Source organism: Ictalurus furcatus, chromosome 13 (genome assembly GCF_023375685.1).
Source record: "Ictalurus furcatus strain D&B chromosome 13, Billie_1.0, whole genome shotgun sequence".
Classification (NCBI taxonomy): Eukaryota; Metazoa; Chordata; class Actinopteri; order Siluriformes; family Ictaluridae; genus Ictalurus; species Ictalurus furcatus.
In genome coordinates, this window is record NC_071267.1 from 17,142,201 (window position 1) to 17,159,825 (window position 17,625).

Consider the following 17,625-nt stretch of genomic DNA (forward strand, 5'->3'; position numbering starts at 1 on the left):
AGCACACCAGCAAAGGACTTCAAGGACTAGCCGTTGACAGGTGAGCCACTCCAGCGAGCACAAATTGTCCTCTCTCCTCTGAAAAGTGCTTAGCTCGTCTTCTGCCAGGCCTAGGGATGGGGTAATGGCTGTTATATGGGCGGAGAGTGATGGAAATAGGTTACAGCTGGAGCGTTTTGCTGGCTTTTGCACCAAGCTTTTAGCGCTCACACCTCCTGCTACATGTAGTTGCCTCCTTTTTTCCCCACACTGTGGCAGCAGTACAGTCAGAGAGGTTCACAGTACATGACTGGCAATGAAGCAGAGGTCATGCAGAGGCAGTCCAGCTTGCTGAATTCATGGCCACTAGGGCAAGTGAACAGCAGAAAAACAGAGGCCTGTGTCAGAGGGAGCTGAGAAGATGAGAGGGGTGAGGGTGTGAAAAGGCAGAAACCCTTATGCAGTAGGAGGTCTGATGATCTCGAATAAGTGGAGATAATTCAGCAGGCTCAATAATATTCTAAGCATATGCAAGCTAGGGGGAAAACACAAGATGAATAATTTGGCTTGGAATTGTGTAGGAAATAGAAAGCAAACAGATGAAACAGCTGACCTTTCACTCATTTCAAACTTGAATGATACATTTAGGTCATTGAAGTATTTCAATTTGAGTGATGTTTGAAATATACTGTCATAATGTCACATAACACGGTTGGAGATAGATGCAAGTGCAGTTAAGAGCTTTATTAACAGAGAGGCAGAAAAATCCAAATCGTAAGGCAAAAACATAGTCAAAAACAGGCAAGTGGTCAGGCGACCGGCAAACAAGATAAACTAGGTGAAACAAGAATCAGAAATGTGAGGACGAAAACAAGATCAACAACCATGGAACGAGGAACACAATGATGAAAGGCTTGGTACGGGTCTGGCGGAAAACACAGAATACTTCGCCCCGAACAAGGACACACGAGGGGTTTAAATACTAAATGTAATCAAGGGTAAAACACAAACAGCTGAGACACATTAGGAGACAGCCAATAACATAACAGGGGTGGAGACAGGACAGAAACCAAAACAAAACACACATGTAACAGTAAACAAAGTCAATGTCAAAAACCTGGAAGTGCACACTGTCGCGCTTCGGGCTGCTGAGCGCGCTACTCACTCCAGCACTCGGTGTGAGGGGAAATCTCTGACACATAAATTGTAACTAAATGTAAAAGTTTAAGCTGTCATGATCTGCAGTTCACTTTCTTCAGCTATACCTCAGCAGCCAGTGCTCCAAAATGCACCCCACTGAGAATCACTGACAGGTTGAAGGAAAGTCCAAAATGAAATGTGAAAAGAAATATAATTTACTCACAGAAACAGTTGGGTTGACAGGCACAGATATAGTATAAAATGCTGGAAATAGTTTGATCTAGATCACTTTCAAATTTCCAGGTTGTCCATGCAGTGAGAGATTAGTACACTTAAACATTTGTTACATTTAGTGGCATTTGGCTTTTTTATTTCTGGCACATTTAATGAAACTGTTATATTGAAGGAACATCTGTGATCATAGCATCTACACTCATAGGCTGTACTGGTTCTTCTGAATTGATTGTCATTGAACCAGAAGTATCAACCTGCTGGACTCAATAAAAAAAAGAGGTTCTGTGACTTATATTGCCAATATTTGTGTGTGGCACTTTATACACCTCTGAAATAATGATCTGAAATATTTTGTATTAATAGAAAAAGAAATGAATGCAATAAAATGCATGCTATATGACCACGAGCACACATTGGAAATAGAGGCTTAATCAGAGGAAATTATTTCTGACTGATCAATTTCAGGCAGTATGAGTTTGGTTCAGCAGAGCCATCACTGTTTCCGGCCATTTCACTCAATTGTACATTTTGCTTGGCTCTGGGCTTTCTTTAGACATTCTAGTTGATTTTTCTCAGAGTTGCTAATACAGCTTTATGGCTTCTTTATACTCTATTTGATTACAGCCTGCTAGTAAAAAGGTTTTAAAATCAAATTACGTATCTTCATCAAGCAGACAAGCTGAATAATCAGAGAAAGATATGTCTTGTCAGGTTTTTTTTTTTCTGTGTAACATTTGCTGCTCATTCTTGCTAGTGGCTATGTGGCAGTGGTCCAGAGCTTGCACTGAAAATCTAATTTGAGAAGCTGTGGTAGAGCCAAGACCAGAAGCCAAACATAAATCTGCTCACCGTAGAGCTGTCCAAGCAGTAACTTCCAGTGCTATCACCAACAGCATCTGATTCATCTCTCTCTCTCTCTCTTTCGCTCTCTCTCTCTCTCTCTCTCTCTCTCTTCTCTCTGCACAGAGTTAGCATAAGCTTAACTGGTTTAAATGAAAAGCGCTCCCGGAAGACACTTAAAAGGGAGCTAAAAGGCCTGGAACGTGGGGCTGTGTTGTCGTGTCTGCAGAAAAAGGTTGCTTTTGGAGCAAACATGCTTTTGTGCCCCTTTTATACCATCTGATGGCCCATTATCATACAGATAAAGGCCCATCAAGAGAGAAGCACACATCAGCATCTATTCAGTCAGTGTTTTTAATGGACTGGACACCACTGCATTAAGATGACTCCACATTTTTTTAACTGCCACTAGACCAGCTCACTTAAATGACTGCGGCTTTATGTTGAACTTCTAAAGATAATACTAACCTCGCCCACTCGCTTTCAGTAACCGCTTTATCCTGGTTAGGGTCGCAGTGGATCTGGAGTCTATCTCAGGAACACTGGGTGCAAAGAGGGAGAATTCCCCCAGGTGCGATGTCAGTCCACCATACACACACACTCATTCACACCTACGGGCAATTTAGTATAGACAGTCCGCCTGCCTGCGAGTTTTTTGACAGTGGGAGGAAATAGTTTCTCCAAAAACTCTTCATGGGTAGACTTTACAATTTTACAAACATAGCATGGTGGTGCAGCAGCTAATGTTGCTACCTCACAGCTTCAGGGTCCCCGGTTCAATCCTGACCTTAGGGGGCTTTAGCTGAAGCCCAGTTTGCTCCCACCTTTCAAAAACATTTGTAAAGGAAGATTTGCTAAGCTAAACTGCTTATAGGTGTGAATGTGTGTGCATGTGCATGTGATAGTCTGGTGTCTAGAGGTGGAATAAGTACTGAGAAATTATATTTAAGTGAAAGTATAGATAATGTGTCAAAATCTCACTCAGTTAAAAGTGGCATCTAGCCAAAAAAATTTACCCAAGTGAATGTAAAAACAAAGTTGCTACTTTAGAAATTTAGTCAAGTATTAAAAAGTAAAAAAGTAAATGTTTTTAACTGGTTACATTCAGTTTAAATGATGTTTTCATGTAAAAAGTAAATTAATCTAAAAATGTATCTAAGGCAACTACATCCTTCTGATTGAAAACATCACTCAGTCTCTGTCTGTTTGCTGGTCATGTGCATTACTAATGTTACATGGTTTTATTATGAATAAATCAGATGTAAAATATCCTACAAATAACAACAATCCAACTTTTTTTAAAAACATGGCCAATTAACATCAGCAAATTAGCTCAACTTACTTCAACATGCTTTTTCAAATTAGATGGAGTTCACTCCTTCTACGGAGGCCGAGGAGAAGCCTCCATTTTATACGAGTCTTTCTTTATTACAGCATATTGAAACATTTTTACAGAGGTCGACCCAGTGGTGCTCATCTTCACTACAGTCCAGGGGCTTATCCATATTCAAATTCGCAACAAGTACTTTCTATGAAGGACTAAATAAAAATGTAAGGAGTAAAGTGTGTCCTTTTCTTAGAAAGTAAGAGTACAGGTATTCAAGAATTTCAATAATGCGCACATAAAGTATAACTAGCTCTAAACAGTACTCAAGTATAGTAATAAATTGCAATTACTCAAGTAATCTCCACCCCAGCTGGCATCTCATCTAGGGTGTATTCCCACCTCATGCCTAGTATTCCCAGGATAGTCTCCGGATCTATACCACAATCCTGAGTGAGTGAATTCAACTGAGTGAATGAATGAACAATCTAACCTAATGTTTTAAATAAAGAAAAGGAACTCATGTTTTGAATAAAGAAAAAGGTACACGTTTATTGTGTCATTGTTGTTGTGTTTAAGGAGTACAATGAATAGCCTGCTAGATCATCTGTAACTGATTGTCATAGTGATCATCCTAGTGAAGCATAAAGCTATTTAATCTTACACTGAGCAGTATTTTTAAAAATGTGTTGTCATCAATTCAGTAACCACAAGAGGGTGACAAACGATTTCTGTTTATTGTAATGATGGTCTCCATAGTGCACATAATATTTTTTTAAAAAACAAGTTAAAACAAGATGGAACAAAAAACACTGTAATTACAGACAGTTTTGTGTCATATGAGGGTTTTTTTCTTTTCTTTTCTTTTTTTTACTATCCTGTGAAAACCAGAATCAGCATCAAAGACCTTGACATCTGGACTGCATCATGGTTTTGTTTACCCACATGCTATTAAACTCATCATGTGTTATGTGCATAGCTGAGATCCATTATCATAATATATGTCTTAATGACTATAATAAAACTGAAAGTGAGCATGCCACACACACACTGACAATGGTCATTAATGACTGTTATCAATCTGTCAATGATAATCGCAAGATTAAAGCTACCGTACTGTACTTACAGCAGTTAAACTCAAAGGCAAATGTCTGCATCTCAACTAAGTGGGTTAAGGAATTGCTGTTGAAAGTGCTACTGCTGTCATTTATCTTTAAGCAGACAGGGTGTGAAGCATTTGGACCCCAATATATCTACAAACTTCTCAGCCAGGAAACATTCCTCTGGGTCAAGTGTACTTGGCCACTTTTCATAGTCCACCCATGCCAGTGTAAATAATAAAGATACTCCCACATATAACACCAGTTTATATAAAAAGTGTCACTTACAGCTGTTTTTATTATTTATTTTTATTTGATAACTATGCTATGTACATCATATTGGTAATTTGAAAAGTTCAAGTGATGTTTAAATAACTGGCCTGTAACCCATGGATTCACTTTCCATTAATGTCAGTGAGAGAAAGAAGAACATTTACAGCTGTTGACAATAAAAATGCCTCCTCCTGAGGCCTCCACTTCATCTTTTATTAAGTATTTCCTGTAAAGTGCCGTGAGATCTGAGTTGTCTCATGTCATAAAGTTTCATTTTCAGGAGGGATTTGACAAACTTTTAAAGTAACAAACCATAAATAAAGCATTTCACCTTAATGTTAAATCTCTTTTTTTATATTGCCTAAAATTTCTACATGTATTTGCATTGATTATATTATTTGAGTGTAAAAATGCTGTGAATGGAATTACTAATAATACAAAAATACAATTATTATAGACTCCTATTCCAGATAATATGTGATTGTTCAACAGTACCATCGAACTGCATCGTACTTAATCAGAGCACCATTTGCGATATATCCCATCAACTAGTGCAAGATGAAGCACCAAACCCATAATAAAGACAGGTAGACATGTGTTGTGTTAACCTGTGAAACAAACCCACATTGACCCTACTCTCTTTCATAGCTAAGCTTAATAAAATAAATATTTGAGTATAATAGAGTAATAGAGGTCATAAGCCACACTTTCTTTTGGTCCTTGGTTCAGCTTTATGCTCTCAGCACCCCTAATAATACCCTGTCTCTGTATACTTTATACTCAGATTAAATAAATCCAGAAGGACTTTTTATAAATACTAAATGTCCATATAAATGTCCATATAAAATAAGCAATAAGATGGTATTTCCATTGCTCTATGCAAAGGCATGTATTTTACACCTGCTAATACATCACTGAGGTCTGCTAACCTTCGCTCTTGGCTTTGATGAGGTAGCCACTAAATGTGATGTAGGTATCAAAATCATCACTGAAGATGGCATTCTCTCTCTCACCCTTATAGAGTCGAACCCACACCTCGTCATCTCTCTCCAGCTCCAGCATCAGGCTCTGGCTCTGCATGATAGAGCGATCACTGGGTTGTGCATACAGAATGGCCATCTCCTGCTCGTTTTTCATCACATGCAGGTATGTCTCCTTCTGATTCCATGTGTGCGCGTTGAGGCTGAAGAAGTAAATTCCTGGCACATAGCAAAAGAATTTGCCTGTAAACATGTTGAAATGGCCATACAGGTTGACTAATTCTGTGTCAAACACCAGCGTCTGGTAGTAGTCGTTGCTATGCAGCGCTTTCTTTCGGCCCACAGAGAAGGCAGAATAGTAGGATTTACAGGTTTCTCCTGGGGTTCCTATATTGCCCTTGGAGCCCTTTAAGCCACTGGGTCCTCTTGGGCCTGCCTGCCCTGTCTTGCCTACTTTGCCATAGGGTCCACGCTGGCCAGCTTCTCCCTTTTCCCCTGAGTGGGAGAGGAAACATTAATATGCTGCAGGTTTGAATATAAGCATTGATATAAGATGTTTCTGTATTTCATTTTTTTAATGTGCATAAAAATGCAAAGTAAATATCATTAAGTATGTGGGTCACATCCAAAACCACTGTCACTCCAGGAGCCTTTGCAACTTCTGAGCCGTACTTCTCACAATCCTACTGAGGGCTGGTTTATATTTCTGCACTGAAGCATATTTGCATCACAATGCAGAGAGGGGATTTATGGGTAAGCGTGACGAGGTGCTAACAATGCGTCTAGGTACTGTGAATCAGCCAGGCTTTGGGCAATTGATTAAGGCAGGAGATGCATACCCAAAAATGTTATGCCACAAATACATCATAAGTTTTCCTTTGTCACATCCAACATTTTCTGTCTACCATAGACTGAGGGGGACGCAGTTGATGTCCTAACCATTTTTTTTTTAAGTGTAGTTCATTATATAAAAAAAAACTTATACATAATAACCGTACAGAAACTGCTGAAACATGCTTTCCATAAATATAAATTTATTCATGCTGTTAGTTTCTTAGGGTGGTGTCTAATAAAATGTCTCCTGTATGACAAAAACCTTGCATCTGGAAAGCTACAAGTTCTACAGGACTGTACACTTTTCTTTCTTCTTGCCTCCAAGTAAAGACACAATGTATGTGATGTAGCTCCATTTTCTATATTGAAAGCATTCATTATTCCATGATTGCTAAATTTGTGGATTTAACTGAAGTGCTTCAATATGTAACCTCTTGATATCGCTCATTACAGAATGCACACTTCAAAAATGCTTCCAGTGAGAAATGACTTGGTTTATCATTGATCACATAAGGCTCTTTTATTCCCCCAGCACTTGTAAAATAAAGTTACAGCTGTGATATCTTTTGTTTATTATTCCATTGGTGGAACAAAACTCTCCTTTGTTTATGGATAAGAGACTGCTGTATTTCACGTTCCCATTTTTTGTAAATTCTGGTTTGCTTCATGCAACACTGCCCCCTGGTGACACCTATGCGATCATCCACACACAACATCCTGATAAGCTTACAGATACATGGTTACAACAGTATAAGTGAAAAAAGAAATCATAGGTTATGGCAGCTAATTCACTTTAAGAATGAACTGCATTATGAACACTGAAAAAAAAGAATGAACAAATAAAAATCTTAGCAAGTAAAATGTCTTGAATATAGTCATATTTATGTAGTTTTTCCTATTATAAGATTACAATAAACCAAATATATGATTATTAAATATTGGCCCTGTTTTTAGAAATTATTTTAAGCATTTCTTCCCCAGAAAGAAGCAGGATGATCTGACAATTTAAAGATGTAAACATTTTGAAGATTAAACTGTATAAAAGTATCTATAAAGTGGCTGAATAATCATACGTTTTATAATAATTTCCTAATAATAAATATGAGATAAATCTGCTCATATTCAAGATATTTTCACTTGCCTGAAGATATACTTAGAATATTTTTTTGTCTCTTAAACCACTCCTGTGCAGTTAAGTAAATTATGGTTATGTATAAAATTTGTACCTTTAAGGATGGTGATGTTTATCTGTGGAACCACCTGGTATTGTGGGTAAGTGCTGCCATATTGGAGAGGCTCCTCTCCTGGGTCACAGCATCGCCGGCACTCGGTCGTCCTGCTGTCACTGCAGGAGAGAAAAGCTGATCACCTTCTTGCTTGCTATCATTATTACTGTAGCTTCATTAGCAGCCAGTATAATAAGGAGGTTGCATTAGATTATTGCATTATATTATGAATGGATTCCATTCATTTGTTGAGTTGTGGATTGTAAACTATTCATGGTCTTATGGATTAAATGTTTAGTGTTATGTTGCTGATACCCGGTGTCTCGATTGTTGTCTGTGTTTTGATGGTGATCTCTGGGGTCATATTGATCACTGTCTGTCTCACTGTAAGGGGTCCTGTATGGTTCGGTCCATGTTGCACACATCAGTAGTAGTAATCCTACACTCACCACTGGCACAGCTGTCCCATGGTGACTGCATAACCGGGCCATCTGTTACGTGTGTAAAAGTCTGTTAAAACCTTACAAAAAATTAACTGGGGACTTTATTGGGGTTTTTGCCATTGAATATACACAATATGTCTAACATTTGAATTGGCAAAATATGTTTATTGTAACACAATAAAACAGATAATTAAATTAAACCAAAAAAAAAAAAAAAAAACAGACGTTTGTTGGTTGCATAGGTATTTACCTCCCTGGGTCAATACGAGGTAGAACCTGGGTCAATACTTGGTAAAAACCACCTCTGGCCACCACAATTATAGTTTTCTGGGATATACACCAGCCATAACATTAAATCCACTTACAGGTGAAGTGAATAACATTGATTGTCTCATTACAATGACATCAAGAGGTGGGACATATTAGGCAGCAAGTGAACAGTCAGTTCTCAAAGTTGGTGTGTTGGAAGCAGGAAAAATGGGAATGTGTAAGGATCTGAGCAACTTTGACAAGGACCAAATTTTGATGGCTAGGTGACTGGATCAGAGTATCTCCAAAATGGCAGGTCTTTTGGGGTGTTCCCGGTATGCACTATGGGAAGAAGGCAAGCCAGCAGAGGAAGATTGATACTCTGGGCAATGTTCTGCTAAGAAACCCTGGGTCCTGGCATTCATGTGGATGTTACTTTGACACGTACCACCTACCTAAACATTTTTGCAGACCAACTACACCCCTTCATGGCAATGTTATTCCCTAATGGCAGTGGCCCCCTTCAGCAGGATAATGCACCCTGGCACACTGCAAAAATTGTTCAGGAATAGTTTGAAGAACATGACAGAGTTGATTTGGCCTTCAAATTCCCCAGATCTCAATCCAATCGAGCATCTGTGGGATGCGCTGGAAAAACAAGTCCAATCCATGGAGGACCCACCTCACAACTTACAGGAGTTAAAGGATCTGCTGCTAACATCTTGGTGCCAGATACCACAGTACACTTTCAGAGGTCTTGTGGAGTCCATGACTCTACGGGTCAGAGCTGTTTTGGTGGCACAAGGGGGACCTACACAATATTAGGTAGGTGATTCTAATGTTATGGCTGATAAGTGCATATCTATCAGCTTTGCACATCTGAGAAAAGTTAGACTTTACAAACTTCGGACAAGTGACTACATTTTAACCAGGAATTTTGTGTGCAGTTCTGTTCTTTTTTCATCATTGTGCATCATGCTGTTTATACACAACAGATTGTCATCTAAATAACTGTGGCAGTAATTATGGTTCAGTTATCCAAACCATTCCAAAAACAGTCTGAGATCTTCCTGTATCAGGTTAAAGTGGTTTTGGACCTGCTTTGTTGAATTTCTTTTGTTATCTATTCTTTTCAAACTACAAATGCAGAAACACTAGAATGTTTTGCTAGTGGTATTGCAATGCTTAATTGTTTGCATGACCAGAGTAATGTTTCATCCTTAGATCAGACACTTTTAAATTACAATGTAGAAGCAGCAGTGAAGACAGTCTTAAAACAGATCATAGTTCAACATCAAAAATGGTCAAATAATTAACGCCAAAGGGTATTTTAGGATTTGAAAATGAAGTCAGACAGAGACATAATTTTAAGTCTTGTGCAAAGTGTTATCGAGTTCATAAGGTGTGCAACATTTAAAAGCAGAATTTATGAGAATTGCAAAAAAAAAAAAAATCAAGTTCGTAAAATGACCTGGATTAGTTACTTAATATATTAACTGCAGAAAGAATGAAAAACTTTCAAATGTTCGTTTTGGCATCCTAAATAGCATCCTGTAGGAAATGACTGAAAGGAGGTGTGAAGGGATGAGTAGTGTCTGCTGAAACGAGAAACGTTAGACTGTTAGAATGAGCTCCACTGTTAAGCTAACACTTTTTACATTAATTAAACTGACCACGGTTCAATTAGAAGTGTATATGCAAGATCAGTGTTGTAAGATATGGATTATAAAGCTAGCGATGTAATGGCGTAAATCATAAATTCGGTTTTAAACTGAAAGAATCTTGAATTCAACACAGCTTGGGCAACTCAAAATTATTTAGTAGCTTCTAACAGATAGTTCTGGGAATGATGTAAAATTAATATCTAACTCTTTTTTTTTTTCGTCATTTACATTTCACTGTTGCCTCTGTTCCATTTCCTTTTTTCCTTTACCAATTCTAAGGAACATTCTCTTTCTAAATAAAGAAATGGTTAATGTGGTCCTCTCAGAAAGGCCTTGTGACCTTGAGGAAAAACAACTCTGACAGTAGCATTTGGCCGATTGATTGACCAGCCTCAACAATTACACAATAGCACTTCATTGGTTTTGTCTTAGACCTCATCGAGAGTCCACTTGCCACTTCTTCACTTGAGTAATTGTTTGAATAGTGGCAATTAACCTAAGGTCAGTTCCATACATCTGATGTTTTCTGATGTGCTGTTTCAAAGCAGACCCGTGTACTTAAGAAATAAATAAATAAAAATACACAGCCTGGTTCCTGTCTAGTCGACTGTTTAAACGGCTTGGTGAGAGGAATTTGCATGAGTGAACGTGCTGGTGAACAAAGCTCTGGATGCGGCCACATTTTTTTACAGCCGTGGCTGTAAATTATCCTGAGATCTGGAGCATTCAGGATGCCATATAAGTGTTAGCCCTGGCCTAAAAGGGTTTTTAAAGTCCTAAAATGGTATAACAGCTCAGAGACAAGAACTCACAGTGTACCTTACAATGCTGACATCAATATTTATTTTTAAATCAATGATAAATATAATGTATGCATTTCCTTGCATAGAAAATTGGAAACTGAGTGCACAGGGAATAGGCTTGATTAAAATGTTCATATATAGATTTATTGTTTTTATTAAGCCCTTCGTTTTTCAAGCACAAGCTACTGCTGGATCACTTAAATAAATGAATAGTTACATGTGACAAAGGCACTCCTGCCTCTGACTCACTGTATGGATGTTCTCCAGCTGGCACTGATTCTGAGTGCAGCCTAATGCACAACACTAAGACTGTGCCAGTAATGACCAGGATGTAGACAAAGCAAGTAATGTGGGAGACTTAACACAAACAGTCTGGGCTGTACACAGAAATACACAGCAATGATGTTGTCTTCTCTCCTCAGTTGAAAGAAATGGAAAAAAAGACCATGCAGGGCACTGTAACTGTTTCTAGCTCAGCAGACACTAAATACAGCAGATTTACAGACTAAGTAAATGACACACTTAGACTAGGTTGACAGTATGACAGTTGTGCCAGGTCACATTTCAGCAAGAGCTCTTTGCAAAATCTCCAACAAACAGGGAGGACATGCATTTCACATGTTTTTCTGTAAGTAGCATTACTTTCTCAGCACAAGTATATCAAATATGGACATACATTCACATGGCTCTAAACAAAACCCTCCATTGTAACTGAAAAAAACAATTAGAACATAAAGCTGACAATACATTGTATTCACAAACAAATAAATATGTGCATTTATTTTTTTTGCACAGCTTATATCACAGCGATTGTCAACTGACAACACTGTCACTGTTGTCACTGTCACTGTGTCTGTTCTGTTCTTTTATATTCCTTCGTGCTGCTATGTTGACCTAAATTTCCCCTACGGGGGATTAATAAAGTTTTATCTTATCTAATCTTATCTTATCTTAAATGGACCCAGCAAGATATTTGATGAATAATAAAATAAATGAACTCACAAAATACTTCAAATACTCACAAAATACTTCACCGGAACAGATCAACATACGAAGAAGAAAAAACTGACTGCATTTCAGTGACACTAGTTTTCTGAAAATGAATTAGCTGGGCTTCTGTAGCAGATCCTCTGATCCATTTCACACATTTGTCATTTCATTTACCGTCTCTGGTCTGGAAATGTTTTGGGGTTTCTTTATGAGAGAGGTCAGAGGAGAATGACCAGAGTGGTTTGAGCTGACCGGAAGTCTGCAGTAAATCAAATAACTACTCTATACAACCGGGGTCATCAGAAAAGCATCTCAGAACACAGAAGCTTGAGGCAGATGGGCTACAACAGCAGAAGACTACATCAGGTTCCACTCCTGTCAACAAAAAAAAGGAATCTGAGGCTGCAGTGGGCACTCGCTCACCAATACTGGGCAGTTAGTTAAGATTGAAAAAAGACCAGGTGATGTTTTTTTCAATCGTCAACTATCCAGTTTCAGTGAGCTCACAAGCATTCCTATTAAAGTGGCCAGTGAGTGTATAACATGCTGTATAGTAAGCCATATAGTAATCCTTTCATGCTTGATGCATCTCATAGTGTTTACAATAAAACACCCTATGTGATGTGTAAGAATACTGTCTGAGAGGTACCATGGGGTTCGAACCTGTGGAAGTTCAAAGCATTTGGTGGATCATTGCTTTGAAGGGTGCACTAATCCCTCACTAATCTTTTGATATGCTCACTTGTGTGTCATGTGACCCTCAATTGCTACTCATCTCTGATCAGACAGACAATTCAGACAATTTGTGTGTGTGTGTGTGTGTGTGTGTGTGTGTGTGTGTGTGTGTGTGTGTGGCGTTTCATCTCTTTTTTGTTGTTCTGCAGTTTGTCCAGTTAATTTGCCTGTCCCCCCTTTTCATGCTCAGTCATGTTTACAGTTCTATATCTGATATCCTTGATTCAGATCCTCTCTCCTTCCTGCGGATGTAAAGGTCTGGAGGTGATGTTTACTCATACAGCACGTCATTCAGTGGTGCCTTCACTCCAGCCAAAAAGTTGGCTTGGCTCTATAAACATGTCCTGTGAGCTGACCATAAATGTCTTACATAAGATTGTTATTGCTTTGCACAACACCATGCCAAGCTTTAAATAATCAGCAACCAACTCCTTTCCTCAGATCATTTTACACACCTTTATATTCTACTGTGCTGATTCTGAGCTAGTCAAGTCAACAACAGAAGCAAATAATGGATAAAAAGTTTGTTTGTTTTTTGCATCTGCTTTGTTCATGAAGGCCCGGGCATGCTACACTTATTTATTATTACTGTGACAGTGACCATAAGTTGTTACATTTATTATTTTGCCATTTTGCCAAATTAAAACTAATTTCATCCAAGGGTTTTTAAATAAAGTTTTACTTTCCTAAAGGGTTCTACATGCAACACTTTCTAAAAATAGAACCCTGAGTTATTGGGTTCTACTGTACCTAGTACCTTTTAGGAATTTGCACAGAGGAACAAAATGAAGAATGCTTTAGGGTCCTCGATAGAACCTCTCTAAGGGTGTACATATAAAAACTGGCCTATTAAATTGTTTTAAAATTACACCAGTCGCACAAATGGGTTTTGTAAAGGTAGTTATTCATTTACTAATCTAAAGAGTAATAACCCTACAGCAATTTTAATAAAACTAAAGGGGTAAGTGATGGTATTATGATAGAAAAGTTTTGAGTGCCATGTCTTCGGGTTCGGTAGGTGGAAGGTGCAGCCATAAATACATAATGAAACCCATATGCCTAAAATGCCTAATGTTTGAAACGTTTGAATATTAAAATTATAAATCTGTGGTGCAATCTTAAAAGGGTACAGATTTCTTTTTAAACACTGGAGTCCATGGCTGCAAAAAGTTTGAAAACCATGGCTCTGTGCAGTAAAACAAGAACACTTGCTGTTCTTTTCACTGAAAAAAATTATCAGTAAAGAATTGAATTGGAGAATTGTAAACAATGAAATCTGCATCCCTGACCAGTTCATTACAGACTGAATTATATATAATATGACCTAGTGTCCTTGCACTGTTGGAGCCATCATTTGCATTAGATTTGCTTGATATGGGCTGTTAGAACCCACAGCCATGTGATATGCCCTGTTTCCATCTGATCAGGGTTCTGCTCACTGCACCAAACTTCCCTGAATCGCTCCTCACTTTCTATCTATGCCTGTACTTCATTCACCACATAGCCAGTACCTCCATACCTCACTGAACGATCAGCTAGAGTGATCTTGAATGCAGAATCTAATAGCGTGTATAGCTCTAGGTGCCTGATGAAAGAGCACCAGAACATCCTCTCATAAGAGCCACCACTTTACTGATAGAAATGCTTCCTTAAGTGTGCACTCATGCTCCAATGCTGTTAGAAAAAAAATAATAAAAACTCAGCAAGAAGAAAAGCTACTCTCAGACAGAGAGAGGGTGAAAGGGAGTAAATTTCCTTTTGTTTTCTCTGGGGTAATCACACACCTGCACTCGCCGTCTTGGCAGACTTCATTCTTCCCCACCCTACAATTCAAACTGCAGTAAGAAGAAAAAGATGGGACATTTTATGGTAGTATGTGTACCAACATGTCTATATGTTGTGTTGCTATGATATGTAGTGAAAACTATGGCTATACAGGAAAGCTTACAAAGGAAAAATGTATTGTAAAGGATTATTTCAAAAGTGTCATCTTAGTATTCAAGTATAACTTAGATGACAATATCCACTACTCTCCTAGCAGACATGACACTTCATATGTCATTTCCTCAGATTAGACTCTTGCAGTTGCAAGGAACTCTTATAGGAAAATGACACCCATTTCATGCACGGCATGTGTTTTTTCATGTGACATTATGTGCATAATATGTGGTCATGTATGAAAAATACAACCACATAATCTATATGTCAAAAAATTAAAGTGAAAATAAATGAATCATATGAAACACCTCTGTCTGGAGAAATAAAAACACATACAGTACATGTGAGTCCACGTGTGAAAAATGCATAAAATGTAACATGTGAAGTGTCTAAAAACGACCTGTGTAACATTCATATGTGAATCATGTGTGTGACTTTTTCTGTAAGGCTGAACAGCAGAGACAAAAACATCTGCTGTCTGTGAATGGATATTTAAAGGTGCTATTGTATGTGAAGCTGAGTGACAAAACATTGTGATATAAACTGTAGTCAGAGATTACAAATCATTCCAACCTCAGTAATTCAATTCCAACATTGCTTTTCTTATGTCTTGTGTGATTGTTACTGGTGAAAAGAGGAAGCAGAGCTAAATCTGCTCCTGAGCTTTGCATTAAAGCCAAGAGTCAAGAAAAACTTTTTTGAAGTCCATGTGGCACATTACTGCACGTCTAACCCATGTAAACAAATCTGAGTGAAACCACATGACCTTAGAAGATCCCCAGCCCCTCAGTGTGGTCTCTATATACAGTAATGATGCAGAAGAACAGGCAATACTAGCAGTAGTTCTGGAGGATAAATTAGATCAGACACATCCATTTGACATAGGTAAAGATATGGTGAGAATGATAGTCAAGTTTTACTCATTCACTCCTTACCTTTGAATTGCGTGCTCATTTTGCTTGGTGAGAGGTGAAACATATTTAAAATGATGAATATCCTGAGTTTCATACACCACTGACAATCACAGATCAGTGAAATGTTTCCTCGAGCCTGTCTGCACAAACCTCTTCCAATAATAAAGCAATTTGAACTGGGCTTGATGAGTGCATGCCTAAAGAATTCTTGACCTAGATTCATGCATGCCTGTGGCTCAGTTAATTATTTTGCAGTTACGAGAGATTCCAGAGATTTCATCAATGAATCACTGTATTGTTATAGACTTGCATCATAATAGAACACAGATCTGTTTTGTTTATTTTTGTTGTGCAGCTTGATTTTTGTAGATACTTTACTGTGCTGCTTACTATTCTTTATACAAAGCATGAGTTGTCTCAAAGTGAGGAGTTATGCAAGTTATTATACCTATAAATAATGTCCACTGTAATCTAATGACAATTTTCATTTGAAAGTTCTTGTTCCAATAAACAGGCAAATATTATTGTATATGTTTAAATAATGTGCATTTTTTTGTTGTTGTTTTGTATGTGTGCTTTTTTTTAACAATTAAAGTAATCACTAACTGTAAAAAAAAAAAAAAAAAAGTTTGAGAACGGAACAGGATGGAACAATTTAAATCATGATGCTGTTATTTGTTATTTTCCTGCCACACATTTATCACATATCATATCTCACACTGTTGAGCTTATGCAACAACCACTGTGCATTTGTGCTACAACGAAACTAGTTTCAGTTAACAAAGAGCCATCCCAGTCAGACTGCTGCTTCAAATCACTCATGCCATCCAAAAGCCAAACTTCCAATGCACACTTATTCAATGATGTTACTAAATTTCATACATTGTCCAAAAAAAACACCTACCTCTAAAGTTGGAAAAGGCCAAGCTAAAGGCTGACTATGATTCCTCTTCGTCTTTGTTTTGCACTATGGATGCTGCTGTTCTTCTCTAAGAGTGTGTTTTCATGTCAGACTGTGTGAGACATCTCCCTCCTGCAATCCAAAACCCAGCATGCCATCAGGAGAGAGAGAGAGAGAGAGAGAGAGTGTACAGGAAGGGAGGAGGATTGAGGGAGGGGCACAGATACAGCCGAGAGGGAGTGATGAAGGGAAAACAACACAAGCACAAAGAAGAAAAAGAAGAATCCTTAAGTATAGGAATAATAAAAAGCCTAAAAGAGGAATATGGGGAAATGCAGAAAGACAGGGTGGAGGGAAAGCAGAGAGAGATGAAATGAGAAAAAGAGAGGCACCAGATTAAAGTCAAGTTACGTCATGCCACATTCTCAGACTATTTGACAGATGTCTCTTACCTTGCTTGCCTCATTTTACCTATACCATAGCACAGAGGACCATTCAGAACAGCTGATGTCCATGAAGAGAGAGGAAGAGGGAAAATACTCTGAAATATTTCATTTAAAGAACAAACACCAAGCACAACATGATTGATAACGTTTTGCTTTAACATCTGGCCAACTCTGAAATGTAGCCCAAATTTTCCTCTCTCTCTCTCTTTTTTTTTTTGGCTGGGAAGTTTTAGGAAAAATGCTGTGATTAAATCTTATCTAAGCTTGACACAGGGGTTATTGGGGATGGAAAGGAAGAAATCTGTCAAGTGGTGCTGCTACTGCTTTGGTCATTGATTTGCAATTGCATACGTGCATAATGGAAAAAGGAAATCCACTCCAAGTGTATATGACATTTTGCACGAAGTGATCCATAATCACACTCGCATCAAAAATGACCATCTCAGCACATTTATGTTATTATATTATATTATGCATGTCCACAAAACACACTCCAGGCCCAAGGCAAACAGATGAGGGGCAGAGAAGATCAAAACGCTTTGATCGCCACTGCATAAACAGTGTTTATCTTTTCTTTCTGTGTTTATCTTTTCTTTCTTTTTTAGCATCACT

At 38.1% G+C, this 17,625-nt stretch overlaps 1 protein-coding gene across 1 annotated transcript; it reads right to left on the reverse strand.

The window, feature by feature from the left end:
• Positions 1 to 4,245: 4,245 nt before the first annotated feature.
• Positions 4,246 to 16,761, reverse strand: c1qtnf1 (C1q and TNF related 1). Its single transcript, XM_053640198.1, has 4 exons — positions 16,571 to 16,761; positions 8,246 to 8,421; positions 7,931 to 8,049; positions 4,246 to 6,365 (listed from the first exon to the last, which is right to left on the reverse strand). The coding sequence occupies exons 2-4, from the start codon at positions 8,419 to 8,421 to the stop codon at positions 5,815 to 5,817; spliced, it is 846 nt and encodes a 281-aa protein (XP_053496173.1). The 5' UTR covers positions 16,571 to 16,761; the 3' UTR covers positions 4,246 to 5,814.
• Positions 16,762 to 17,625: the final 864 nt, after the last annotated feature.

Bases quoted from the DNA above. Each gene is read 5' to 3' on its own strand.
- c1qtnf1 (XM_053640198.1), bottom strand. From the start codon at position 8,421: ATGGCCCGGTTATGCAGTCACCATGGGACAGCTGTGCCAGTGGTGAGT. The intron at 8,050-8,245 runs GTATCAGCAACA...TCTCTCCTGCAG, and splicing joins GACAACAATCGAGACACCGG to TGACAGCAGGACGACCGAGT. The intron at 6,366-7,930 runs GTACAAATTTTA...TCTCCCACTCAG, and splicing joins AAACATCACCATCCTTAAAG to GGGAAAAGGGAGAAGCTGGC.